This window comes from Halichoeres trimaculatus, unplaced genomic scaffold (assembly GCF_033239565.1).
Source record: "Halichoeres trimaculatus isolate MK-OKI-2021-1 unplaced genomic scaffold, fHalTri1.1 fHalTri1_scaffold_18, whole genome shotgun sequence".
NCBI classification, from domain to species: domain Eukaryota; kingdom Metazoa; phylum Chordata; class Actinopteri; order Labriformes; family Labridae; genus Halichoeres; species Halichoeres trimaculatus.
The window spans coordinates 14,761,355-14,789,176 of record NW_027437196.1 but is presented as its reverse complement, the minus strand read 5'-3'; the positions used below and the strand labels follow the sequence as shown (position 1 = coordinate 14,789,176).

The 27,822-nt window shown below is 39.6% G+C and overlaps 3 protein-coding genes across 5 annotated transcripts in view; all 3 read left to right on the top strand.

Annotated features, from left to right (window-relative positions):
• The window catches only part of trpa1b (transient receptor potential cation channel, subfamily A, member 1b), a 52,282-nt gene extending 48,953 nt beyond the window's left edge, over nucleotides 1-3,329 (top strand). For both annotated transcript variants that reach the window (XM_074693120.1, XM_074693122.1), the window contains 7 exons: nucleotides 222-391; nucleotides 495-624; nucleotides 1,733-1,915; nucleotides 2,059-2,127; nucleotides 2,256-2,357; nucleotides 2,436-2,554; nucleotides 2,860-3,329. In XM_074693120.1, the coding sequence (XP_074549221.1) occupies nucleotides 222-391; nucleotides 495-624; nucleotides 1,733-1,915; nucleotides 2,059-2,127; nucleotides 2,256-2,357; nucleotides 2,436-2,554; nucleotides 2,860-3,073 (987 nt within the window). In that variant the 3' untranslated portion in view covers nucleotides 3,074-3,329. The remainder of the gene's footprint in view (nucleotides 1-221; nucleotides 392-494; nucleotides 625-1,732; nucleotides 1,916-2,058; nucleotides 2,128-2,255; nucleotides 2,358-2,435; nucleotides 2,555-2,859) is intronic.
• Nucleotides 3,330-8,199: 4,870 nt separating this feature from the next.
• On the top strand, nucleotides 8,200-9,048 carry msc (musculin (activated B-cell factor-1)). The gene is made up of 2 exons (XM_074693825.1): nucleotides 8,200-8,631; nucleotides 8,811-9,048. The coding sequence occupies exons 1-2, from the start codon at nucleotides 8,200-8,202 to the stop codon at nucleotides 8,892-8,894; spliced, it is 516 nt and encodes a 171-aa protein (XP_074549926.1). The 3' UTR covers nucleotides 8,895-9,048.
• Nucleotides 9,049-19,977: 10,929 nt separating this feature from the next.
• The window catches only part of eya1 (EYA transcriptional coactivator and phosphatase 1), an 87,276-nt gene continuing 79,431 nt past the window's right edge, over nucleotides 19,978-27,822 (top strand). For both annotated transcript variants that reach the window (XM_074693640.1, XM_074693638.1), the window contains exon 1: nucleotides 19,978-20,150. The gene's annotated coding sequence lies outside the window, so the exon portion shown is untranslated. The remainder of the gene's footprint in view (nucleotides 20,151-27,822) is intronic.

Genomic DNA, 27,822 nt, shown 5'->3' with positions numbered 1-27,822 from the left:
CTCATAAGAAGCATGTGCCCATAAATCAGTTCAGCGTCAGGTCTGTGTGGACGCATTAGCAATCAGGTGTGATGGATGGAGTAACCTCTGATATAGATGAGCGCTGAATGACCACAGTCACCTCCACACTGCAGTCTGTATGATGATGATGACGACAACAAAAGTTGGTCCATCACTGTGTTTTATAATGCTGCTGTTTTTCTCCTCTCCTCACTCTCAAGCGTTCAAATTACTTCAAGGACGTTTCCAACCAAAGTGACTGGATGTCGGCCATTTTGTCCCTGAGTTTCATCATTCCTTTCATGCTCAATGTAGATTCTTCGCTGCACTGGCAAGCAGGCGCAGTCGCAGTTTTGTCCTCCTGGATTGGATTCCTTCTTTACCTTCAGAGGTGCAGATTTACATCAACAAATTCATAGTTTTTAACTAATTTCAACAAGATTTATTTTTACAGTGCAGAGAAAACTAACTGTTTTCACCCCCGGTTTCTTTAGATTTGAGGGAGTTGGCATTTACGTTGTGATGTTTGGAGAGATCATGAGGACACTGATGCGTATTGTAATGCTATTCATTTACCTGCTGTTTGCATTCGGTTTGGCCTTCTACGCTCTGATGCTCAACCAGGTAGGAAAAAAGAAACTAAAATAAATTAAAGTAGTTCTGTCAATCCCAGAGGCTGCAGTATTGCAAAAAACACTTCTATCACTATAGGCTGTCATCTCATGGGAATGCTGATATCATGTTTTGGCTTTTGAAGTCCCTGCAAGCACTTTATGAGTGATGTTAATAAAGTCTTTCCGGGGTTGTGGTTGGTTAGGGTTAGATCTGTTTAGGGTTAGGGTTAGGGTTGGATCAGTTTAGGGTTAGAGTTAGGGTTAGGGTTAGGGTTGGATCAGTTTAGGGTTAGGGTTAGGGTTGGATCAGTTTAGGGTTATGTTAGGGTAAGGGTTGGATCAGTTTAGGGTTAGAGTTAGGGTTAGGGTTAGGGTTGCATCAGTTTAGGGTTAGGGTTAGGGATAGAGTTAGGGTTGGATCAGTTAGGGTTAGGGTTAGGGTTAGGGTTGGATCAGTTTAGGGTTAGGGTTAGAGTTAGGGTTGGATCAGTTAGGGTTAGGGTTAGAGTGAGGGTTGGAGCCGTTTAGGGTTAGGGTTAGAGTGAGGGTTGGAGCAGTTTAGGGTTAGGGTAAGGGTTAGGGTTGGATCAGTTTAGGATTAGGGTTAGGGTTAGAGTTAGGGTTGGATCAGTTAGGGTTAGGGTTAGAGTGAGGGTTGGAGCAGTTTAGGGTTAGGGTTAGGGCTAGGGTTGGATCAGTTTGGGGTTAGGCTTGGATTAGTTTAGGGTTAGGGTTGGATTAGTTTAGGGTTAGGGTTAGGGTTGGATCAGTTTAGGGTTAGGGTTAGGGTTCGATCAGTTAGGGTTAGGGTTAGGGTTCGATCAGTTACTGTAGGGTTAGGGTTAGGGTTAGCCTAACATCGTCAAAGAAGTATGGTCCTACCAACCAGTTCAGAAAATAATTTTTCCCAGCTAGCTATCTAGCCCAGTTTAACAATCTAGGCTAGTGAGCATCTATCTACTTATTTATCTATCAAGATACCAATTATATCATATGATTTAATTTCTCATGATTATTGATGGTTCTACTGTTCTTTAGAAAAAACTCAAATTTAATGATTTAAACATCAGTAACACGCTCAATAAGACTAGAACCTGGCACTCCTTTTTCATCTTCAGAAAGAATTTGTCAACGTGCCGCTCTCAGTGATGCAAACCTTTGCGATGATGGTCGGAGAGCTAAACTACCAAAATAACTTCCTGGAACCTTACCTGAAGAAAGAGCTACCTTTTGCCCCCCTGACCTACATGATTTTTGTGCAGTTTGTTCTGCTCATACCCATCCTGCTGGCGAACCTGATGGTAAGTATGTGAGGTCATTTCTATCCATCACTTGGGACTTGTGGACATCAGCATCTCATTAATCGCATTTTATTCAGAGTTTATCTCTTTTTTTCATTTTGATTCATTTTATCAAGAGTTGCATTGATTTATTTGTGTTGTAGATTGGTTTGGCTGTTGGAGACATTGCAGAAGTTCAAAGAAATGCTGCCCTGAAACGAATAGCCATGCAGGTAAATAATGACTATGTTAATCCATAAAAATCCATGAAAACAATCCCTCTGATCAAACAGAGCTTATCAAAAAAGGATTGTTCCACAAAGTTTTATCTATGTCTAAAAATCTAAATTTCTAAACCCAGATTGACCTCCACACTGCTCTGGAAGACAAGCTGCCTTATTGGTTTCTGAAACGAGTCGACAAACCCTCCATCACCGTCTACCCCAACCGCAAGTGCTCCAAGGTAGGCAGCATGCCTGGAAAACAAATAAACCAAACAAATAATGATCTTTCTTCTTGATTAAAGTCGTTTCTTTGACAGCGTTTCATTTGGCGCCTGATCATGGGTGATGAGGGCACAGAGGAAGTGTGGAGCCGAGTGCAGGCCAAATCTCAAAGCTGCTCTGTGATACAGAATGAGCTCACCAAGCAGAAGAACAGGTAAAACTCTGGAGGATGCTCATGACAAAAACATTTAAGTTAGTTTTCTGCTTCCTTGAACCTTAGATATCTTCTCCACATCATTAGTCATGCAAAAACTGAGATGTATGAAACGGTTTAATCACAGTCTTTGGTGATGCAGTGGCCCCTAGTGGCTACAAAGAAACAAAGTGTGCAGCAGGAGTGCTCTGACTCACTGTGCACCTCCCTATATAAAGCACACTGAAGCACTCAGCTCTCTGTACGCCTGGTTATCAATCTACTCCAGTTTACAGTGGCTCTGTCTCTGACGCGTTCCCCTTCAGGATGAAGGAGATGTCGAGCATGATGGAGAAGCAGCACGACCTCCTGAAGCTCATCATCCAGAAGATGGAGATCACCTCGGAGGCTGATGAGCACGACGGCCCTGTGAACGTCAGGGGCAGCATGTGGCCGAGCTTGAGTCAGACCAAACCAAGAGTGCACAGCATGTCTCGCTGGGTCCCTCTGATGAAGGCCATTGAGGCCAAGAAGAACTGAGGAGTGCTACATAGTCAAGAAACAATAGTCAATCAACTCTTATACCTTTACATTAACAAAGTCAGTTATTCAAAAGTTATGTCAAGACTTGGATTATCACTCTGCTACAGCACAATATAGTAAAACATGTTAAGATTAAGCTCTAAAGTGAACTATACATTAATCTTATTTATCAAAGTGGTCGTCTTTGTGGATTTAATGCATCTTTGTCTGTTATACTCACTGCTAATATGATGTATGGATGTGTTTCTATGTGCAATATGTACTCATTTGTGCCACATATATGACTCAATATTTCTCTTTTTGCCTTACCTTGTCTTGTACTGAAACATGTCTGTGATCTATTTCAATAAATTATTACTCTCACTCGTTCTTGTGTTTATTTTTTCTCAGTTTTCAGTTTGTAGTTTGTTTCTCAACCCACCTTTAAGCAAAAATGATACAAAAGTCTTAACTTTCAGCACTGTTGTTATTTACTCGACTGTCTGTGTCATGGTAATCCAGGAGCAGGAAAAAAGTGGTGGAGGACTCATTTGCAGATTCAACGAGAATCTCAAAGAACAATTACCAAGAAACTTCAAAAACACAAGAACATGACTGAGACAAGAAAATCCAAAACCCAGAAAAACACAAAACACAAACCTAAAACTGAATCATCCACAACTTTGGAGATGCACTTTCTGTCTCACTCTATCACTTTAATTGCAGGAAAGGAAGTTGCTTTCACTGTCTCTATCAGTAATAGTCTGGGTCCAGTAATTTCTCAGGTTGTTTTCACATCAAGATTAAAAAACCTCTTTTGCAAGCAAGGCCTGGCCAAGAGAGGCAGCAGCAAAAACACATTACAGACGGGAAACACAAAAATACAAAGCCCAGTCAATAAAACACAAGATTATGGATTAAAATCAAGGATTCATTCTGGGAAATTAAATGTTAACTGGCAGTAATACCTTGCTTTACTGTCAACGGGGGATGGTGAAATGTGTTGGACTCCTTTCTGTAGCGATGTGTGCGATGAGGCTGTACTTATTGTTATTTTTGCCGTAAGGAATAATACGTTTCAAAACAGAATCCTGACAGGGTGAGACGAAGTACCATCAGGATTCCATTTTGCATAAACCCGCTCATCATGCATTAGAGTTTCCAGTTTATTCACCAGCCACCAACTAAAGATATATAAGGGTTGCTAGGCGCCGCACTGTTGGCTATGGCTGCCTTTTGCAGCAGCTCTCTATTCTTTGTCCGTTTCTTGTAATTTTTTTTGTCTTTTTTCCGTAATCTTTGTATTTGGAGTGGATCATTACTTTGTATGGCTCATTTGTTGGTCATGGACACCAAACTTTCGCGGCTTCAGCGATATTTTTACTACTTTTTCTCCTGTTTTTCTGGAGATCCTACATGTAACCATGGCCGCATTGTTTAGATGTGAACTCAGCTGTTAGCATCCTTTAGCATGTCAATGTTAAGTGGTGTAGGCCTGATGTTTTCCCACAAGGTTCAGGAGAAGGAGGTGAGGACGACGTGCTGGTTCTCTGGTGTGAGCTAAGAAGTGACGACATGGACTTGTCTTTCCATCCATCGTTATTGGGAACGTAAGATCTATCTCCAATAAGATGGACGAGCTAGCTGTGCTAACCCAGCAACAGAGGGAATACCAGAAGGCAGAGTAGCATCATGCTATTCACAGACATGGCTAACGGTGCTAACATCAGACACCAACACCATGTTGGAAGAGCTTCACCTGCTGTGAGCAGACAGGATACAGGAGACAGAGATGGAGCATGACTGAAGAAGCTCAGTCCTGGACCCTGTGGAGGTGGAGGCTGGCTGAACTGGAGAATGATGGACAAGCTGTCATGATCTATTTTCTTATGGACCTTTTTGCACTTTCTATACACTTTCTTACTTTTGTTTTCTTGATTGCTGCTGTGACTTCAATTTCATTGTACTTGTTACAATGACAATAAAGCTCTATTCTATTCTATTCTATTCTATTCTATTCTATTCTATTCTATTCTATACAAATGGACACCAGGTATCAATTTGAATGTGATTATATCTTTAAAAACAATATCCAGCAGCTTAAGATAGGGCAACCTTATCAGCCTACTTGTAGTCTTAATAACCATGAAACTAAACTTATTCATTATGATTAAATCTCAAATCTTAGGGTTGAGTTGAACAACTTGCATTTTTCAGTTGTCAGTCTTAACACATGCAGAGAATAACATCAGCATCAGTGTATGTAAAGTACAGGAGCAGGTTGCCCCTGCTATGCTCTTACAATATATGACTCAACTGTTGTTTTAGGTTTTGACCAATCAGAACCGAGTATGTTTACCAGCCAGATGATAATGTTGATAAGGGTTTGGCTGAATGCTCATATTACTTTCTTGTATACTGAGATGAAGATGAAGTTGAAGATGAAGATGAAGATGAAGAAGTAGTAAAATGCTAATTTTGATGTTGCCTAATGAGAGCTTAAGCACTGACTGAAGCTGTGGATGATGTTTTATTCTTTTTTTCTTTTATTTATTTTCTTTAATTTATTTATTTGGAAAATGGCACCCTTATCCCAGCTGCATATGAATAAGAAAGTCTCAAATAACATCAGTCATGTGTCGTTCATTTAAAGATATATACATCCTGGGGGGGAAAAAGGAGGCAGCTGAAGCTATAAGTTTTTTACTTTCATGTAAAAGAAACCAAGATGAGTGTTGTTCCTCTCTGTGCTATTGTTTCTCCAAATCAGGTCCATGTTTACATTTAGTGTCTCTTATTAACTCGTGCTGTTTGTGCTTGATTAAATGAATGTTACATCATCATTGAAAATAAAAAATTTCAAAAAAACCTTGATGAATTTGTCCCTCTCTTTTGTGCACTGAAGTAGCTTCATGGGAATCACAGGAGGCTTTAGAAAAGGCCTCTGACATCATCATCCTGCACCTGTCCCTCTGCTTCTCCAGCACCGGGCCCCGTTTGAGGTCAGGACCTCTGAAAGTCTCTGCTGAGAGACGAATGCTAGCACTCCCTTTAAGTCAAAGTTTCCTGTGATATTTATTACTGTGGAGTCTGAATTTAATTATTCCCAGAGCAAATACAACAAGCATGTAACCATCAATTACACTCATGTTTTTAAAAATATTTCCAAGCTCCAGCTGAGGAATGACTAATGATAAACTTTGTTTTATTTCAGCCTGCCTCCTGCTGACAACGAGCGAAGCAGCAGTTTGAAATATGTGTCAAAATGCTGGTCTTTCTCCTGTTTTGTACAAAATGATGACAGAATATAAAACAAAGGGTAAACTCAGCCTCTGTATCTCTTAGATTGGTCCTTCAGGTGTGTCAGGCTGTCTGGATCGCTGATGGATGCAGTGACAGAGGAGGACATGGCAGCCGGCCTGAAGCTCTGACTGTAATATCTCAACACTCATGACTCACTCAAGGATAAACCAGGGGAAAATACTCCTATATATGGTTCTGCTGATGTTGGGTCTTTGTGTGAAAAGAGATTGTGGGAAATGGGGGAAAGTTTGTATGTCATGCAGCATGATTGGGCTGTAGAGGAGAGAAATTTAAGCTGTGGGCAACGTAAAAACAGCACAAACCCCTGTGACAAGCACTTCAGCACTGCAGAATTCCATCGAAACATCAGGACAAAGAAGTAAAATGTGTTTTTAGAGACTCGGTTGCTTGGTTATCTGATAAATGGAGCTGGTGGAGTACAGTACAGCTTTCATAAGGACAGTAAGTCCCCCTTTTCTCCTCTAACCCTGGCATGGCAAGCTACCAAAATCCAGCATGTATTTCAGCTGCAGTTGAGTAACTCTTGGCAGAGCCTGGCTCCTAAAAAATCTAGATTTCACACATATTATGTAGAGTAATAGCTATCAGGGACTTGGGATTTTCTGGGAATATGTTGAGAAAGCAAAAAGGGGTTTCTGTCAGTGCTGTGTGTGAACACAAGTTTCCATTTATCCAGAGATATCAGGCTGACACTCCTCCCAGCTCTCCTATAGTTTGGACCCAAAGCTTGTCTTGTTTTTTCTTTTTTACTTTGTTGACTTCGAAAGATATTCTGTCTGTCTTCTGTTTCTCAGAAGCTTTTCAGGCACTATGGTATCTCTGCAAACACATGTAGTCACTCAGAGGCCAGGAGCAATCTCAGTTTCTTTACCTCTTTCCACAACCTTCACACTTTATCTCAATCCTTGCTTAGAAAATGTTCTTTGCTGCTGGAATCGCTGTGGATGTTGTCAGGAATGCTTCAAGTTTTCAGAACAAAAAGAAAATCTGGACACAATGCACACTCAAAAGGTTTTATGATTCTATGGGAAGAAGTAACGCGTTGCCTTCTTGCCTCTGCCACACCCTTGTCATGCCAACGCTCCAGATGTCATGGGAACCGATAACAGCTGGCGTTGGTGCACGCAGGCTGCGTGTGAAAGGCCGCTCCATCTGCAGAAACCCAATCCCTCTGTGAAAGCAACAGAGGATTAGGCACTTTTGATAAGGTCATCAAGACATTTCTATCACCTAAACACATCTGTGGCACTGAAAAACTTCAGAAATGTTTAGTTTGTGTACATTTTCACATGAAGCAACAAAAAGTGTGTATTTACAGTTATATAATACACAACATTTCAAAGGGATTATCTCTGTATAGGGCAAATCAATCCTGAAAGTAATTTAGCATGTACCTCCCACCAGATTTAGCTGTGATACTCTGCGCTATTACATGGATTAGTGTCATTATCAAGCTGCAGATGAGCCACTGAGGTCCTAATAAAATACACAAGGAGACAGTTGTGGTCCCACTGAGGTCATGGTGGCTTTGAGAAAAAGGGGGAGGAGAAATGCACAGAAAAAAGTCTACAGATGCCAAGTCCTGGACACTTAAATTAGAGGTGCAGCCAAGAAAGGAGGCATGTTTGAGTTTTGGGGAAGGCTGCAACTCCCAGACTTGATCCTGGGAAATTGATTCAGTTCAGAAATAAGTTGCATGGTTCCTTCATTGGAGTTAAATAGTTTTGTCGTTGGGCATAGCACCCTTATAGTTAAGATTTCAGCCCCTGTTGTCTCCAAAGAGCCTCTCCTGTGCGCCTCGGAGGCACAGGTGGTGCACCATGTCCACCGGCTCTGCTACAAGTGATGCAGAGGACTATGAGACATGTCACAGAAGGACTGCCACGATCCTGGAAAGAAGAAAGCACGAAACCACCTGCTATAATCCCAGCCGGTATTCTGGCGAGGATTTAAAGGAGGACGCCGTGGAGGGGAGGACAAAGCACCAACAGGAGCGCAAACTCTCCAAAGCGCACCACCAGAGGGACGCGCGCCAGACGCAGAGGAACGCGGCCAACGCCAGGGAGAGGGCGCGCATGAGAGTGCTGAGCAAAGCGTTCACCAGGCTGAAGACCAGCTTGCCCTGGGTTCCTGCGGACACCAAGCTGTCCAAACTGGACACGCTGAGGCTCGCCTCGAGCTACATCTCTCACCTGAGACAGCTGCTGCAGGAGGAGCGCTTTGAGAACAGATTTGCGCACCCGGTCAACCTGGTAAGACGACACGAGTTTTCAAAGCAGGCAAGATAGAGTGATTAGCTCAGCAAACATACTAAAGGTCATTATTTTCTATGTGTTTATTTATATTACTTTTTGTCTGTTTTTTTTTAGGTGTTTGTTTTCTGTTGGGCGTGTTCCTTCGCCGTGTAACATGTTTCCCTTTGCTTTAACAGACTTGGCCTTTTATGATGACTGGACGGCCAGAGGACGGCCAAGACATCTCATCCACTGTCAGACTGTGTGGAGCCACAGCTTAAAACTCTCCTTAAAGAGGCCATTTTTGGTGAATTATCTTCAGGTTTGTGGCACAGTGTCGCCCTGTGCGCACAAAACAATGACTTTGAACTCGATTTGAGCTCCAGCACTCAGAGACTGTGCATATCAGAGCATGTCTTTAGAGAGTACAGACAAATCCCCAAGTCTCTTCTTATAAATGAATATTTTGTGCACATGTAGCTAGTGTTGAAGCATGTTTACACTGTGTGTAAGCTCGTTTACTTCTGACTCATGCTGATTCTATGTAAAAATGTAAATGTGGGCCAATATAATTTTTCAGTCTGTTTTTTGGTAACTTGTAATTGTTACAAAAATAGATCCAACAATATTTTAGATATATGGTACTGTTTGAGTAGCTCTGCCACCAGGAAGTATATAGACAGTTTTAAGTGTGTATGCATGTTTGTGCAGGCTTTGACTTTACTTGATTTAATACACAGGAAAACTTTTCTATAGTTTGCAGAAACAGTTTTTATTTTGTTTGTATGTGTGATATCTTTACACTCCACATGAAATTCTTATCCATGAATATCTTCAATCCTAGCTCCATACCAAATCTAAAGCTCCAATAGGGAGTTTTTTTTTCTTAGTTATTAAACAGACTGAATATAATATCAGCACCTCTCAGGGGCGCAAGAAAACCCAACAACAATACTATTAGCAAGAAGATGGACATCATCTGTAGTATCAATTTTGACCCTTGGAATCAGTCTGCATAAAATAAAAAAAGCATTATAAACAATAAATTATGCAACAATTATGCATCATATGCCCCTACAACAGCCCCAGTTTCAGAGGAGAAATTTTTCTTTCATTGTTGGTTGGTGCTTTCTATTAGGAAAGTCCTGTTTAATCTTGCTTTAAAGTTAAATGTGAGATGATAATAAATGCTAAAATATTGCTAAACATAATGCAAATGATACATTATTAAGGATTGAATTTTATACTAACAAGTGTATGCAAACAAAAACTATTAGGGTTAGGTCGGGGCTGGGGGTTAGAGATAGGAGTTAGGGTTTGGGTTAGTGTTATGTCTGTAGGTTAGTGTTACAGTTCAGAGTTTAGGGTCAGGGTTTGGGGTTAGGATTAGGTCTTTAGGTTAGGTTAAGGGTTTGGGTTAGGGTAAGGTCTGCAGGTTGGGGCCAGAGATAGTATGGGTTACTTTGCCATATTATAAATTCAATTCTAGCAAAAATAGATAAATAAATGAATAAAAAAAAGATGTGCATTATCTACATTAGAAAAGGCTTCTAAGTTGTTGCAACTAAAGCAGGTTTCACGTTTCATTGAAACTTAATTTTCCAATTTGTCTCATGAATGCAGCATAAGACGGACATTTTTTTTTTAAAGATGTGTTGGAATAAGGTACGTTTAGCAAAGAGATTAGAGGTTCTGTTTGGTGCACAGGGTCAACAAAGTCATACATACTGAAAGTTCCTAACAAGAGCTTTACGTCTAAATTCAATGCAAAACTTCAGGTAGACTCTTATCTGTTTAATTGCAGTTTATTGTGTGTTTGCTCTAAACAAAGTCATGCTGGTTTGTAAAAGGCTGCTAGCTAAACCATTAACTTTAACTGGTGCTAGCCTGCAACTGTGGCACTGAGAGGCCAAGAAGAGAAGCTGAAAAAACATGATATGGGGTGGAAATTTTTTTTTTTTTTTACAGATTTTAGTTAATGGAGGTAAAGTCTATTTGTTTTTTAACCTGGTATACCAAAAAAGGTCTGACATAGCTAAACAAGTACATAAGAAAACAAACCAAAACCAAGACGAAGTGCTCCACATATTATCATTCTTTTCAGCTCTATTGTGAAATCTGACACAATGCAGATGCAGCTGCATTTGCTGTTACACTTGTTTAATGCATATTTGTACACCATGAACATGATAAGTAAATGAGAAAATTGCGTATATCGTCATAAACTGTGAAATTACTGACACAAAAATTCCCCCTAAGTGTCCGTGCCAGCAGGCCTCCACAGATCCTGAGCTGTGCCATTAGACGGCTGCAGTTGTTCAGATTTCAGTCAAAACAAAAACCTCCTGAAAGTGTTGGTCAAAAGTTCAGGGAGAAGTTGCCAACTCTCTTTAACACACACATATGAAGCCAACCTTGCTCACACACACACGCTCATAAACACCCAGACTTTCTGTTGGACAGTGATCTCTTGATCGGATTCCTTTCATTCTGTTAAACCCTCTAAATGATGTGAGTACAGACGGATAGGACAGACTGACAAAGCTCTGAGATGGACAAAGAGACGGAGAGAGGAGAAACTTTTCATCAGGTTCATGTGGCGCTGCAGCTGTTGGTGTGTCGGTGAATTTCCCAGAAGTCTGAGCTGCTCTCCTGGGAGGAAGAGAGAAACCGCTCTGCTGGGGCTGCACAGCTAATGAGCTGCTGCTTTCTTACACTCGGCCTGCTCCGTCCTCGCACCATCAACTCCAAATGTGCCACCGACAGAAAAGAGAGACTTGTAAATGTCTCATGTGCGTGTTGACTGCACTGAAAATGAGAGGACATTCATCAAAACATGACATGTCAACTAAAAATGATGATGTTTGGCTCTGCATTTACTCACAGCGAGCTGATGTCAGCTCGTTAGAGGAAGAATTTTTTATCTCACAGATAAGCCAATAAAAGTTGGTGGCAAATTTACAGCAGTCCTAACTGGGGTGTCAAAAAGTACGGAGCTAATAAGATGAAAATACATTGATGTGCTTCCACTCTTTTAATGTTGCGTTACATGAGCGTCATCTAGTGGTTAAACATTTAAAGCTACATGAAACTCAGAGGAGCAGACAGCAGAGTGATGAAGCTTCATGGATGATTGAAATTTTCAGCCTGACTTTAAAGCACCCAGCATCATTTTTGATAACACACATCTTACAAAAACACAGAATAACATTCCTGTTATTAATATTAGATTGAATCACGAATCAGTTTTCCCCCAAAGGCTTTGAAATCTCTGAAAGTTGAAGCTAAAAACCCTGCACTGAAAAGTCAAATCTTAGCAAGGTTATTTGTCTCACATCTGGTCAAAAATCTCATCCCACTTGGCACAAGTCATATTCAGATGACAAGTCCTGAAATCAATTGATAGAAACACAGTTTTTGAATCATTACGAAGAATCCAGGCCTTATTTGTGGCTTGTTAAGTCTTGAATTAGGATTCATAACTTGGCTTTACCAGTGATTGTAACCTATACTGAGTGTATTTAAATGATTGGACCAGAAAGTAAACAAAAACACTTATTAAGATTTGCGATGTTGCAATGCAATTCTTTGAGATTTCCCCCTTGGTGCAATTTGACAATTATTTTACACACTTTAATTTCCTGCAAAAAATAAAAACAAAAATCTTTAATAATTATGTTTTTGGCAATTGATGTTATAAGTCAGTATTCACAAAGCTGTGGTTTTTCTTCCTTAGGGTATACATTTGTATTGTACAATATAGAACTATATCATTTTTGTCCAGCAGAGGTCAGTATATCTCCACAGAAGTCAACATGGTCACCACAAAAAGGAGACTTATCTTGTAGAGTGCAGCATATTAAACTATGGATTCAGGGAAAGTCATCAACACATTTTTCCTTAATTTTTACTTCCAAATATTGTCAACAGTTAAAAAAAAATCTGTTTTAAAAACGAAGATTTGCATTCAATAAAAACGTAACAGCACAAATGCTGTAAATGCTCTTAGACACAGCCTTCCCTGTCAGAGTACATTTTTAATTATTGGTTTCAATCTATTTCAGGTTAAAATTTGGTTAATTCCAGCTGCATTGCCTCGATATAAGTCAACAGTTGTAATATCTCAGCCTGTCCCACTTTTTACATGCCTTCCTGAACTTTTCTGCTGAAGAATTTGCATGAACAGGAAGGAACCTTGGGTCCAAAACCAACATCAGGGGTTCAGTGAGGTTGCCTTTGTAGCAGCACCACAAGCTTTAACTTCAGCCCGTACAGTCAGCAGGAATCCAGCTTCCACACTTTAATCTTTCCAAACCCTCTCTCTGCATGTTTGTCATTCAATATCCACTCACTCAGTGCTGCTAATGAGGGAAGGGATATGTAAATCCCAAACTAGTTCAATCATGTGTGTCTAATGTATACACTTCACCATAAGTTCCTCTGTGGTGACCAGTCTTTGTTTATGAATACATTCTTTCCAGGTATGAAAGTGTTGACCCCAGGTTAACCTGGAACACACATTTAAGGTAACAGTTGTGCTGTTTTTCTTCAAAACTGCTGGAGATGTGATCTTTTCTTTTTAAGCAGGTTGCAGTACAGCATAGAGATTGAATTTGGGATTACCAACTCTGACCCCTTCAAAGTGTGTCCTAAGGAGGTGGTGGGAAATGTGTTCTTTCTTGAAGGTGAGTGAATGATGAAGATAACAGTTTTAAATGTTTCATGAGTTTTTATTTTTGCTTGATCTAGGCTTTTTATTCCCCAAGTTTTGATACGTTTGACAGCTTTGTTGAGTTATTTTAAGTTTTCTCTGTTAACACCATCATGTTGCCAGAGGACGGATTAATAACAGGCATCACATGCTGCCCTCTGCTGGTGTCAACCTGCCACAGCTGAACACCGGAAGAATTGAATTGAAAAAAAGACCAAAAATGAAGACCGCACAATTTTATTGTAACTTTAGGTTTTTTGTAACAACAGTATACAACTTTTTCAGTTTATTATTCTCTAATCCTGTTTTTATGGATGGAGGATGTGTATTTTTGCTAACGCTAGCAGTGTTTGTTGTTAACAAACAAAAAAACATATGAAAGACAAAATCACCAGTGTAGCCTTTGGTGAGTATTGTCAATAAGCTGATTCCTTCAAGTTAAAAATGTAGATTTTTGCATTCTATTTTTTAGGTAACATTCAGCGTCAACGACAAAACAAACTACAAAAATTTCTTTAATGAATAAGTATATCCGAATATTAATCAGTCATTGAGGTCATAGAGAAAGATAAATCCCCAGAGTAGGCCCTCAAAGGTACCAATATATCAAACAACATGTTTTTGTTTGTTTGTTTGTTTGTTTGTTTGTTTGTTTGTTTGTTTGTTTGTTTGTTTGTTTGGGTTTTGTTTTTGTTTTTGTTTTTGTTTTTTTGTTTTTTTGTTTTTGTTTTTATGGAATCGCCAGTATCCAATGTTTGTGTCGATGTGAGTGATTCAATAATTACAGGTACATTTCAAGTTTATACAGTATATTTTTCAATTTTAATAAATATTGGTTTAAAGGAATTACCAATATTGGCCCATTTGAGTGATAAATCACTTCCATTTGATACAGAAATTTAACAGATTCCATAATTTATTTAACAAAAAATTGCAAGTCATGTATTGGAATTCACCATTTTTGTGCTGCCTCATTTCTTACATGTTAGGTTTGCTCTTCAAAATTAACTCTCGAATATGTATGTGTATATCATTTTCAGCTTAATTTGTTGAAAATAATTATTCCAACAGGATAAAACGGTTTTAAAACTTTTTTAAATGATATGATTCTCTTTGTGTGTATCCAAGAAATCTGTGTCAACTGTGTTACCGATTACTAAAAAAAAAAAGAAAAGAATAAAACATAAGTAACATTTCCTCTAAAGTCACATGACCCAAATCATTTGAGGTCACATCCCTTTTGGTGGGAACTTTGAAGAAAGTGTGGTATGTTTCATTTCCTCCTCATCAATATTTCATCAGAATGGTTGTCTGTACATGGTGTGCAATATCTGTTCATCAACTGTGTTGTCAGAATTTCCTTGTGTGATTACTTTAGATGTTACGATGACCAAAATATAAAGAAAATGCACAGATATATGAGGTGATCAAAGTTAGGTGGTGACATGTTCTTCAAAGTTTGTAGGTACCATAAAGTCCAGAAATGGGGATATGTAAGCTGTGTTACCCATCACCTGAGTTTGTTTCGCTGTTCTTTTCCTAATGTGTCCTGTCAGCTGTGTTACATGTGATTTTTGTGCCATAATTCTTTTAAATGTTGGCCAAACTGTAATAAAAATGATGGGGACATTCTTTAAATAGCAAAGTCTTACATGATATCGTTGAATAACTTTAAAGTCAGTGTAATATGGCTTTATGTTGAAAAAATAGTAACAACTTTTGTACGTAACAGTTGAAAAAAATAACAATCCAAGAGTTTATTCTGAATTAAATATTTAAGAATTCATCAGAGCCTAAGCTCGCCAATTATCGTAATCAATTGTTGTATTATGTAAACAAACAAAAAAAAGCAGAATTTTTACTCTTTCTTGGTATACCTTCAGTGTAGAATCACCTATTTTTATATATGCATGTTTTTATGTTTGTATGTATTTACATGCCTTCTGGTGTGTGAATGTGACAGAGAGACAGAGACATAAAGACAGAATGGAGATCTGTCTCTTGCACGAGACTTCCTGTTCCTCTGTGGAGATGACACACTCTTCTGTTAGAGAGGTGATCTGGTTACAGCGCGGGACTGGCAGCCTCCTCTCAGGAGAGAATGGAGGCTCTTTGTGGCAGGATAAGCTGGACACTGTGAAAGGGAAGGTCGAATCATCCACAGAAAAAAAAAAAGACAACAAAAGAAGATTGGGAGGGAAGATGCGTAAACTGGCGATAAAGGGCGAGGAGGGGGAGGAGGTTGACAAAACAACATCCTCACACAAACCCTGTGGCTGTTTTTTGGCCTTGCCCTGTACTTCCTCAATAACTGGGCCACAGAGTGAAGGTGAATACCAGCTCTGGATGTTGTTTGTTGTCTTCTTCGGTGGCGTCCTGGAGCCAGTGTGAGCGTAGAAGAAAGAGATATTTGTGTTTGCTCTCGGGGCATGTGGAGTTATCCCTGTTTACGAGGGCTGGGCGGTGCCCCCTGGCCTATTATGTTGTCCTCGCCTTTCTGTCTCTCTCACTGAGAGATTTACACCAGCAGCTTCTTTCAGACGGCTTGTTTTACGTGCACATTGGCGGCATATTTCTCCTATTGTGTCTGAGTCTCTTGATATGTAAGATGTGCTGTGAGATATGCTCTTGCAGGCATGCAAACAGATTTACGATTATGCACACACGTGAAGTTAAGAATTACTTTATTTGCTTCAACATGAAAAATTTCATTCACAATTTTTGTTTGTTTGTTAGATGCTATTTTTGAGCAGTTTTACTAAGATTTTACAAATAATAAATGAGTCAGTGACAAGACAAATGAAGGGTTCAAATTTGAAGACCTGAACCTTTTAAACCACTCTAGATTTTGTTCACACAGTCTGAGCTGTTCTATTTCTGTTCCAGTCACCCCTCCGGTGCCATATTCTCCCTGAGTTCATCTTCTGACATTACAAAGACGACCACAGCCTGACAATAGAGATAATATTTTTCCCTTCACAATGGTCTCCCAGTCCCTGCTCTGGGCGAAGGCTCAGCGGCTGTAGGCAGCCCGGGTTTTCCCATCCCTGTCAGACAGCGGCCCTGCCCAGTGGAGAAATGAGTCCCAGGTTGCTTAAAGGCCCAACCTGTCAGCGGTCCGGAGGGATTAGCCTTTCACAGCCTCCATATTGTTCTTCAGGCCACAATGGGGCTGCATGGGGCCCAGCCCTTTGTCATCAAGTCTGTTGTGAACTTCTGCTGGGGCAACAAAGGTGAAACACACCTGCAACTATGGATTAGATCTTTTTCTGCCCTCCTTTTTCTTCTCTCTTGTCTTTTTCTTTTTCTTCCCTGACACGTTGCCCATGGCAGTGTTGGCCACATCAAAAGTGAGCTTAGAGACAAAAAAAAAAAAAACAGGACAACCCTAAGAGACAAGATTTATGCATACAATTTATTTTCCTATTTTTAAAGCTTCAATCATTTTTGTTTCAGCACAAAAATGACACTTTTCCCCCCATGTTTTTACAAGTCCAAGTAAATGTCAGGTAGGATGAATTTCCCAGGCATTACTCTTATTTTGACATCGCAACATCACCTTTAACCTTGTGAAGAAAATACTCCGTCAAAGTTTCTCTGATGGTCACATCCAAGCAACCAAACCCCAAATCCAACCTCTTTTCAAAGAGGTTTGAACTCTCCATGACCACATGAGAAATCAAAGTGATTTCATGGTCCTTGTGCAGAACGTGATGTCTTAAAAAGTCTTGGTGGAAGAAGAAAATTGATTGAGTTGTGGTGGGTTTTTTTGTTTCTTGTTTATTACTTTGGGGGAATGCTTTTCCTGTGTACACAGGTGCAAAATCAAAAATGTGCCTTTTAAAAAGAGAGGGGGATACATTTATACAATTTACCTTATGAATCTGTGTTATGTGGTTGAGCTTTTGTCCAAATTTAGGTAAACATTGTATCTTTTTCTTATGTAGACAGCAGCTTGGAAACTTCTCTGTGGGACCATATCTCAACTAGCAAAGAGCATAAATACTCAGCATCTTTATTCAGCATATTTGAATCATTCATAATACCTTAAGCTCACATTTTCTAGATAATGTCTTTATATCCATTTTTTTTTCTAAGTGCTCTGAACAAAGCTGTGGGACATACATGTTTAACAGCAATCTTATGTCTTAGGTTGCTTTCATGCATGATAGCGTTAATTTCTGTGCAAAGAGTAACATATTAGACAAAGCGCAACAATAGATTTCTACATGTTCACAGTGCCTATATAGATAGCCCTTAATAATCCAAAGTACACATAATATTTGAGCATTGGTATATCCTTTTACATGACTGGCTGGACTCTGTTTTGGTGGAAAGTTGATCGGTATAGAAACACCCTCACCAATTGAGCAGTGAATCTAAATGTGCATTAACCAAAGGATTGTATTATTGCTTAGATATTGAAATTCCCGACGAACAATTTTTTTTTTTCCCAGAATGTTCTAGGAACAAAAGCTCTGATGTTTCTGATGATTGGTTAAATTGACATCTCTCAACCTTCCCCTAACCTTTAGGGAATGTTAGTTTTTGGTTATCTTTTGGTTGTATTGAAAGTGCCCCACCACCTTTAAAACCCCATAATTATTTTTATACCTGTACTTTGAACAAGTAGTCAGTAATGGATGAAAATGCAAGTCTAGCAGGACTTTTTATTACGATATATTGAAATACAAATAACACAACAAAAATAATCAAACTAATTACAATGCAAGGCAATGAAAAGATAGCAAAATACAATACAAATACTTGTCCAGTTGGTGTCTTCATTCCTTCTTAGCTGATAAAAATTTAAAAATGGGAGCAAAAATAGGCATGTCTGGTCAGGTGTGTCCTCATCCCTCTTGAGCTGGCCTTAGAAGAAAAAAAAAAAGTTTGAGCATGAGTCCACAGATGCATGACAAACGACCCCAACATCCCTGATTTTGTGATCACCACAAGTGGTTTAATGATTTCTAAATCATTTAATTATTTGTTACATTCACCAGCTGAGACAAATAGAAGGATTCAATTGTTCCCACACCAAACAATCCCTACAGGCTTAGTGTTAGAGACCTTCAATCAGACGTCACATATTTGGGATTAGTTTTATGGTGCGTCCAGTTCCAAATTGCTGAAGAGGGGATTGTCATCATGGCTCATGATGGTCTCTTCGGGCTAACCTCGGGGTCACCATCATACACCGAGACACAGCTGACAGCAACACTCGGCCAGTTAACGCTGTTTGATGGATCGCCTGTGCGTGTTAGCGTGCAAGTGTGCGTGCAGGTTGGTCGTGTGTGTGTGTGTGCATGTGTCCCTCTGGAGAGCCTGTATGGCTGGATGGTGTATCAGATGGCACGTTAATTACTCAGCCTTCAAAAAGGGGGCTGTCCCGTCCTGAACTGAGCGGAGAGCTGATGGCTGTGTGGCGGTCGGAGTGGCAGCCCGTGGGGAAAAGGTGTGGGGATGAGGGGGCACATGTGGAGATCTGTGAGCAAACCGAGTGATCATACACACAGACACGCAACCAGTCACACAGGTGAGTAACCAGATCGTGCAGGCATCCAAGGCTCGCTCTTCCTGCCTCATGTTGTGACGGCTGTCGAAAAGGGACAAATAAAATAAATCGACAATTAAAATAAAGCTCTATTACAGAAATTCTGCTAATGATGAACCACATAAATAAAGCACGTTTTTAGTCGAGCTATTAAAACTCATAAGCAGCCCTGACATTCATTGTTTTAGAGACGTCGTACTTACGTAAACATACAGCTGTATGTTTTATGCTAATGGCTAACCGTTGAGAGTTGCGCAGGTAATGGGCTGTTGAATTTTAGAGCTTAACAGATTCTTCACTGCCTGAAAACATAAATTTGAGAGCTAAAAATTGTTGTATTGTAATTTCAGTCCTCAAATTTGTGTTTCGATGCAGTGAAGAATCTAAAATAGCTCAAAAACTCACAGCCCATTACATGCGCAGCTCCCAACAGTTAGCATTTAGCATAAAAACATAGTAGCACATTAAGATTTTAAAATAAGAACATTTTTTTTAAAAAGAAGTTATTGTCCAAAACCAATTTGGTTTCATGTGTTCAACTAGAAGCTTATTCTGTTATTTCTCACAGATATTATGCTAGATTGCCACATTAACTTGTGTGATTTTTCCTGCTTAGCTGAATTTCAGTTTCATTTTTTGAGTCACAAGACTTGAAAGTTTAGCGAACATTTCCTAAAAGCTTGGTATTAAAGTACTCTCAAACTGTGCCAAACAACAAGCAGTAACTGGAAAACTTAGGTGTTATAAATACACTTGTTGCGTAGTCTTTTAACTGGCTCATACCTACCTAAACACGTTTTTTAAATATTTATTATAGCAGATTTGAACTCCCATGCAACATCAATTTTAAACTGTGATTTCCATGAGTTACCATATAAATGTAGGATTGTGTTTTTCTTCTAATGGTGCACTGATTTAATTGTGGGGTAGCTGTATTTCCGTAGTCAACAAACAAGACAGTTGGGATGAACGCTGGCCTTTGACCCTGCCTGACCTGAACCATCCCCCTGCCTTTCTGTCTGCTCACACTTACAGAGCTCAGAGTTCCCAAAGCCCTCTCAGACCCCCTTCTTCTCCTTCTTCTGTCCGTCAGATCAAAGCCTGCCTTGGTTGAGAGGGACCTGACCCGTGGGAGAGGTGGAGGACCCTGCTGTTTGGCTAGTCTGCGGTGTGGAAAGAGACAAACAGGCAGCCCCAAGGACAGCCAGAGAGACCCCTTGCTCCCCCACCCCACACTCCACCCTTGGGCTGATGAGGCTTTAAATCCATGTAGGTTTTCTCAAGGCTTGGTGCAGGACACACACATACTCTTTATTCATCACTACATCACAGTTATGATACAGATTAATTGATGTTATAGAATAGAGAAACAACCAACATCAGGATAACTACTCGTGCATGATGTCCCTGAATTGAATGATTGTAAAGAATATTGCATTTTTCTCATGTTTACATTACTGGTAACTGCTTTGTTGTCTTCCATCGTACTGATTCAAGTAGATATTTTGGTGAACTTGATGAATTTAATCCTGATTTAGAACTAGTCTATATCCACAGAAGTGACAATTTTTACCACAGTTAAAATTTAGGAACATGTTTTAAGCCAGTGGGAAACACTTATCTGAAAGCCCTGTAGAATTTGCAATGACATTAAAATAACAAGTATGGTAAATATATTAAATACATTAAAGTCTAAATATTTTACTGGCTTAAAAATTAAACCTCAAATATAAAAAAGTACAAGGCTTTTAAATCACCCCTGTCAATTTGGTGCACCGGCACGGTGGCGATAAAAGCGATAAATCAAGATTTTTTTATCACCATAAATCACCCAAGGGGCACCACAAGGCTCAGTGTTTGGCCCTACTGTGTTTTCTATCTACATGGCTCCATTTAGTTCATCAATACTTTTTAGCCATGGTTAAAAAAAAAAGATTGTCAACTAAGAAAGTATGAGAAATATTGTTCAGTCACCGTGTAGTATCTTTCTTGAACTGAATATTACATCAGACTGCTGCATGAGCCTGTGGCGTTGATTAATCTGTGTGATAATAAAGACACACTACAAACCCTTGTGGGTGTGTAATCACCATAATCGCTTAATAATTATGTTGTATTCATAAGGAGCGGATGTTTCATGATCCGTTTACTCACTTTATCAACACTTGATTAGATCTAATCAGTCCTCAGTTATACGGAGTTGTTTTCTGTGATAATAACGTCCAGCTCTGGTGGTGATATAATTTGCCCTTTCATTTATATTGGAGTTTTTAAATGTTGTTGGCTCATTTGCATCCATATTGAAAAAACAGAAACTATAATATATAATATCTAATGTCAACAATCATAGGCTTGTATTTCACAACCTCTCTTAGCTGAGACCCATAAAATACACTTTTGCAGCATGAAATTTCCTTTGAAATCCCAGAGACACCTGATGCTTGTTTGAGCTACTTCATGCGTCTCATACTTGCCTCCTCCATGTTTTTATTAAGCACCGTGCAATTTCAGACCCTGTGCTCCCCTCTCTGCTCCCTGCTGCCTCTGGTGTGCAACAAAAAGACAAACTGTATTGCCACTCATTGACTCTCCTGCACTTCTCTGTCTCTCCTCTTTCATTTACAAGGTGACAAAGCCTCTGCGGTGTCTCAGTGCAGCTGGCATCACCAGTAAACGGGGATCTCCCATGTGATCTATCATGTTATCTCCAGTGAGGCCATTTAAAGCTGTATGTCTTTTCCACATGGCTCAGACAAGTTTAATTACCCTGCACTGCTTCAGCTGTGACTGAACGCCCACATCTCTGGTTCACTATGTGGGAACCAGGATGGAGGAGGATACGGACTAGATGCTCTAATACTAATATCAACCAGTTTACTTTAACACTACTGAAAGAACATCAAAGTCTGGAGGCACAGGATGCTTTACTTTATCACAATCTGCTACATTTCATTAAACATGTCACAATAGCAAGGTTAATTTTATTTTTCCGATTGTTTTCTGTTTTAATCTATTCTGTCTATTCAGTCCATACTGTTTTACTTCATTTTGACCCCACTTTTTATTCTAAACCTTGCCTCATTTAATGGCCTAATTACCTTAATGCATACTTCATGGTTCAGTTAAATCTCCCAGTACCTCCAAATCCTCAAATTTCCTCCCAGCCTTTTTTGCTAATTGAAACTCAACCATGAATTGAAATGAAATGTGGGGCATGTGGTGATTTAAATGAACTGTAGAGCAGCTCTGCATGAATTTTTGTTTTGCATCATAAAAGAAGGGGATGCCATATTTCTGAAAGTTTAGATAATTTTAGAGATGGAAGGATCATTTTATTGACTTTAATTTAAAAGGTTGTTAATGGGGAAACAAAGCGTCTTTTCTCTGTTTTCACTTGTTAATACCTTGCAATAGAATAAATAGATCTTTTTTGTCATTGCACAATGTACAACAAAACTGAAGTGTAAGTGTAGACAGGAAACAGAGATAACAAAGCATAAATAGTTAAATAAAAACACACGAAAACAACTAAATAAAAAGCAGCACACCTACACACAGAGTGCATTCAAACTTATTTCACAGTAAACATTATTTTGCATTTAGTGAAGTTATTGCTTGAGGGTAAAAAGTGTTTTTCAGTCTGTTTGTCCTTGTTTTCCTTGTTTTCCTTGTTCTGAATCTTCAATTCAAAGAGGTCATGTCTTGAGTGTGAGGGGTTGCTGAGGATATTGTGGGCTTTATTCTGGCACCATGAGTTTTAGAGCTCATCCAGGGAGGTGAGGGGACAGACGATGATCTTTTGGGCAGTGTTGATGACCCTCTGGAGTACCTGACTTTCTGCTGCTGTGCAGCTGGCATACCACACACATGCAGTGTATCAGCATGCTCTTAATGGAGCAGCGGTGAAAAGCAGTTTTTGTTGCAGGTGGTTATTCCTGAGGAGTCTCAGGAAGTAAAGTCTCTGCTTTGCTTTCTTGATTATTATGTATATGTTGGTGCTCCAGGTCAGGTCTTCCTCAATCTGGACACCCAGGAACCAACTTTACAGCTCTTCAGACCAATTGTTTGACTTGCTTTGCTGCAAAAAAAGCACAACTATAATAGCTTGCCATTAATAAAAAGAATATGGAGGTTTTAATGAGCGTAAAATGCACATATATCTATGTTTACACTGAATGTAAATTTAAAAGAGAGAAGTAACAGGCAGTGTTGTGTTCATTTGATACTGCAGTCTGGGCTCAGCCTGTGTCAGGTCTTCTCTGGCTCTGAGAAGTATGAGAAGGTGAGACACTCTAATAGGATCAGCCAGTGTGACCTTTTCACTCCTCGCCTCCCTCCCCATCACTCCATCCTGGCAACACTGGCGCTGGGTGGCACCCAAGAGCCACTCGGCCTACAGGTATAGGGTTTCAACAGCCAGGGCTCACATGTTTTAACAATTTCCTCAGTCCTCTGTGAAATTATGCAAATATTTTAGTCCAGTTTCCTTGAGTCTGGAACACCAATTAAGAGTGTCTGTTTGGTTTTCATGACAGCTGTTGAGGAGGCTTGCAGACTTGTGGGCCTCATGCAGGAGTTGCAGGGTCCTTACTAGGTAGCTGGGACCCTGGTAGTGCAAGTCCTCTACTGCTGCAGCACAGAAGTGAAGAGCTCCTGAAGAGGTGAAACTTGGGCATGAACACAGGGGATGTTCTGATAAAAATATAAATGGATGTCAAATTAAGATTTACTAGTCTGTCTTGAAGTTTGAACTGAACATGTAAAAATGTTGGGGAATCCGCAGATCATTTTCCTGCCATTGATTATGAATTTATAAGAAAGTGAACCTTAGACTGTAAAACCTTTTAGGAACATCAGGGCACATTTCAGGCTTTGTGAAACCACAATGAGGAGCTCTAATAGCTCATAAGAGCCAGCGTACTCTTAACAATCACAGGGTCTTAGCAAGGATGTGTTTGGAAGCTAGTTCCATTTGATAACGTTACATGATGTGGTATAAAAGCCTAAATTTATACACAAACATTAGTTAAAATGTTGCTGAATGCTAACACTAGCATCTGTATAATAGTAGCAGGTAGGTTGCAAAATATGCTGTCAAACTAAATTGTCAAATAGCCCATTAGCTATTGCCAAAAAAGCCAATGTTAGCAATCTTAAAATGTTGCAATAAATAAGCTAAATGTTACTCAGAGCTCCTATAACCACATTGTCTGTTACACAATTCAGTAAAAGTAGAACATTTCCAAAGTAATTTAAGCTCAAGAGTAATGAAATGTTAGCATTAGCTTTAATCTGATGACAGCTAATAGATTCTTATCCATGGTGTATGACAACATCAATATGTTTGATAGCTAGCCAGGGTAAGAAGATTGCTAGTCTTAGCATTCCAAAAGCACTAACTGATAAAACAACAAGCTAGTTCAGTGTACAACACTTTTCTAGTGTTACATAATTAGAAGTGGCTGTAGAGAAGATTGCTGAGGTTAGCAAAAAACAAGCTTGTTCTGTTTATCTTCTAGCTAAGAAGTCACTGACAGCTAGCACATCTAATTAAGTAGTGTTGCAAGATATATTAGGAATTCCATTAATTTCAAAAATATGACTGAACTCTACCATTAGCCATAATCTAGTTGTAACTAATACGTTGTAAGATATTCTTGTGCAAAACAACAGCAACAGTTTGCTAAACCATGAGCTGTTATTTGTTAAATAGCTGCATGAGAAATCCCTGGCTAATGTTGTGAAAGAACAAATACTGAGGAACAGTGGAACTCTCTGACCGGAGCATGAGCTAGCATGCTGTACATTTCTTCTTTAGCTATTATCTTTTCTTGGTTGTCTTTTCTACAATGTTGTCCTATTTTCCATCACTATTTACGTTAGTGGTTCATGTAGTATTAGTGCATGGATATGTGCTGTGTTTTAATACAGTCAGGAACACAGGAGTGTGATGACATAGCATTCAGGCTGCCCACCCTGGTCATCATAAAGAATCTTGAAGAAAATGGCTCTGATACAGTATTTGAATGTAGCGCCCTTGAAGCAGCAGGTGCTGTGGTAACTGATGGGGCTTTATAAAAGTACAGACAATAGCAGGGGGACAAAATCAAACATGTGCTACTGCTGGAGGAGCAGACTTATGTGTTTTTATTCATTCCCACACCAGCGCTCTGTCCAACTTATTTCTACGTCACTGAAAGTCTATCTCAGCTTTAAAGACCCACTGGCCTGAAAAAATTCTCCATCATTTTGAAAGAATTTGATCCATGGGGATTGTGGCGTCTGGATAAATGTTCACGGCACTCTATGAAGGGGAATGAATAGAGGTCACGGCACTAAAGTATCTACTGCAGTTCAAAGGTGGACATGAATAAGAGTCCTGAAGAGAGATTCATCTTGGTCAGGAAAAGAACTCTTAAAAGGAGAGCATGTAATCCCAATGTAGGGCGTGACGGACCATGTCGTTATTAAACGGTATTGTTAGAGGAAATAGGAGAGAGGGGTCAGATTTGATGTAAGCCGCTTTATTTTGACATTTGAGACAAGTCCTTCAGTGGTGTTGGTGATGGATCAGAGTAAACTTTGATGAGCTTATCCATCACTATAAATAATTGTGTGGAAAGAGGTGTCACTTACTTATCTTTACTTAACAATCATAAAACAAATTATTCAAAAATACCAACAAAAAGGATTTTAATGCCTTTCATCGTGAAATAGTAGAAGTTTTGTAATGTTCCTGTTATCAGCTACAACAATGTGACTCATCTTTGGAACAAAAAAGGTGTATTTCAAACTTTTTGAGCAACTTAAAAGGAAATGTTTCCCTCTTCCCAGGGGGAAGTCATGAGAGTTATCAGAGGCCTCTGAAGTCTTGCAAAGGTGATTATTTTACGTTTCACGCACACAAATTAATATCCTGTGTCCACAAGGTGATATCTAATGTGTGTAAAATATGTGCTTCAACCAGCTGCAACCTAGCTTCTCCATGCTTGGTTTGAAATTGAAGGCACAGCTTGGCTAACAGGTCAATGAACACTTTTGTAACTTGTTGTTACAGTGTTTTGGTATTTTTACAAAGCTAATTTATGCTAACTGGCTTCTTTTGGCTTGGTATGTACCATGGAGGAATGAGAGTGGAATGAAAAAGCTTCTGTAACTCACAGAAACCAAGTAGTGAAGCATATTTACCAAATTTCAACAGCTTCAACTCAGTAATTTTGTACTGTTATAAACCCTCCTTCAGAGAAATTGTTAGATTAAAGACTAGAACTTTGCCACACAACTCTGTCTTTTCCCCAAATGAGGAAATAAACGATAGGAAGGCATTCCTATCTCTTCACTTTGTCCACCCCCTCACTTCCTCCATAATTTGCTCCCACCCCCAAATTTTCTTCCCTGACCACAGTTGTCTCCCAGAATTCTTAGTGTGGTTGAGCTTTTCTGCTCCAGGTGGTCTGTAGCCAGCCACCTGTGCTGTCTTTGTGGCGCTGTCATCTGTCTCCGGGCAGGCTTTGTGGGGTTGCCAGTGTGAGGACAGGCCTGGTGAGTGCTGATGACGGAGATAGTGCTTTTTGCTGCTTCTCCCAGACTCTCACAGAACTCCAGTGTTGCCGGACACTGGGAGCGATGTTTACATGCACAGCCCGTCAGAACAAAGAATCTTGGGAAAACGGTTTTAACTTGTATTCATGTTTTATTATCTTCAGAGTGTATGGAGAAGAGTTTGATCGATCTTACTGACAGTTACTGCAAAGCATGCCTCATCATGAAATCCTCAAACTTTCATATTTTCCAAATTGATACCACTCATCATGCCTTAAACCTGACTGAAAGCCACATGCTTTTGTGAGACTTTAAGTTTATACAACTTAGAACATGTAGCTAGGAATGCACAAAGTAGCACAATGCGTACAGTTTTAGGTCCCAAACCAATGCATTTACCCAAACCTCCACTTGAGGGAAACATTATGCAGCTGTAGTATCGATTTATTTCTCTGCCTCACATCTGACAATCAAGCTGCATTGCAAAAGAGGCAGCTGAACCAGGTTATCAAAAGATGCCCTGTAAAGATACATCAGTGAGAAAAATGTATGGTTTGTGAATTATTTTCAGTTGGTTAATTTCGATCTTATTAGGTTTTTCGTTTTTTATTTTAAATGTTTGGTGTTTCTTTTAAAAATCACTGGGCTTGAATGTGTTCCTGATAGTTTCAGATGTATTTCATTATCAGTCCAGTTAATATCTAATAGAAATATCATGTCTGCAGACATTTTTGAGGTTTTCCTGACATCCCTGTTGGTCAAATGTTGATAAAGGTAAGAATCTGTGTTAAATATGTGAAAATTTATTCACAAGGCTTCAGGAAAGTCAAATGGGTTAGATAGAGTAAGATTTTTTGTGCAGCATTTTAAGTTCAGTTGCTGCATAAATAACTGTTTAGTCTACGTAAAAGTTGCCTGATGAATAACTCGTGAGGTTTAATTTTAAAGAAGAAGGAATTCAAAGAAAATGTTCAGTAAATAAACAAATTAAACTGATGGCTGCTCAGGGGTCAGAGTTTAGGCATTTCTTTATTTACCATTACACCAGTTGATATGCTCAACATCCCAGGACGCATGACCCCCCCTTCCTTCTCCCTCAGTTACAAATTCAGAGTTTTATTTACTCCTCATCCGGAGTGGAGAGTGTTGATAAATGACGGCGCTGCGCCCTGGGACTCTCCTGTTTAAGGAGCAGCGAGGCGATTTATGAGCGCGCCCTCGCAGGCTTCACTGTGATTAATCGACGCCATCCTCCGCGGCCACAGGCGGGGCGGGGGCAGCAGGCCTTCCACTGTTTGGATAGGGAGATAACATCAAAGCAGCCTGCTGCTTGTGTTAAGAAAATACTGCATTCTGGGTCAGTGCAAATGAATCCAGGAGGAGCTCCAAACTGTTTTTT

Bases quoted from the DNA above. Each gene is read 5' to 3' on its own strand.
- msc (XM_074693825.1), top strand. From the start codon at position 8,200: ATGTCCACCGGCTCTGCTACAAGTGATGCAGAGGACTATGAGACATGT. The intron at 8,632-8,810 runs GTAAGACGACAC...TTGCTTTAACAG, and splicing joins TTGCGCACCCGGTCAACCTG to ACTTGGCCTTTTATGATGAC.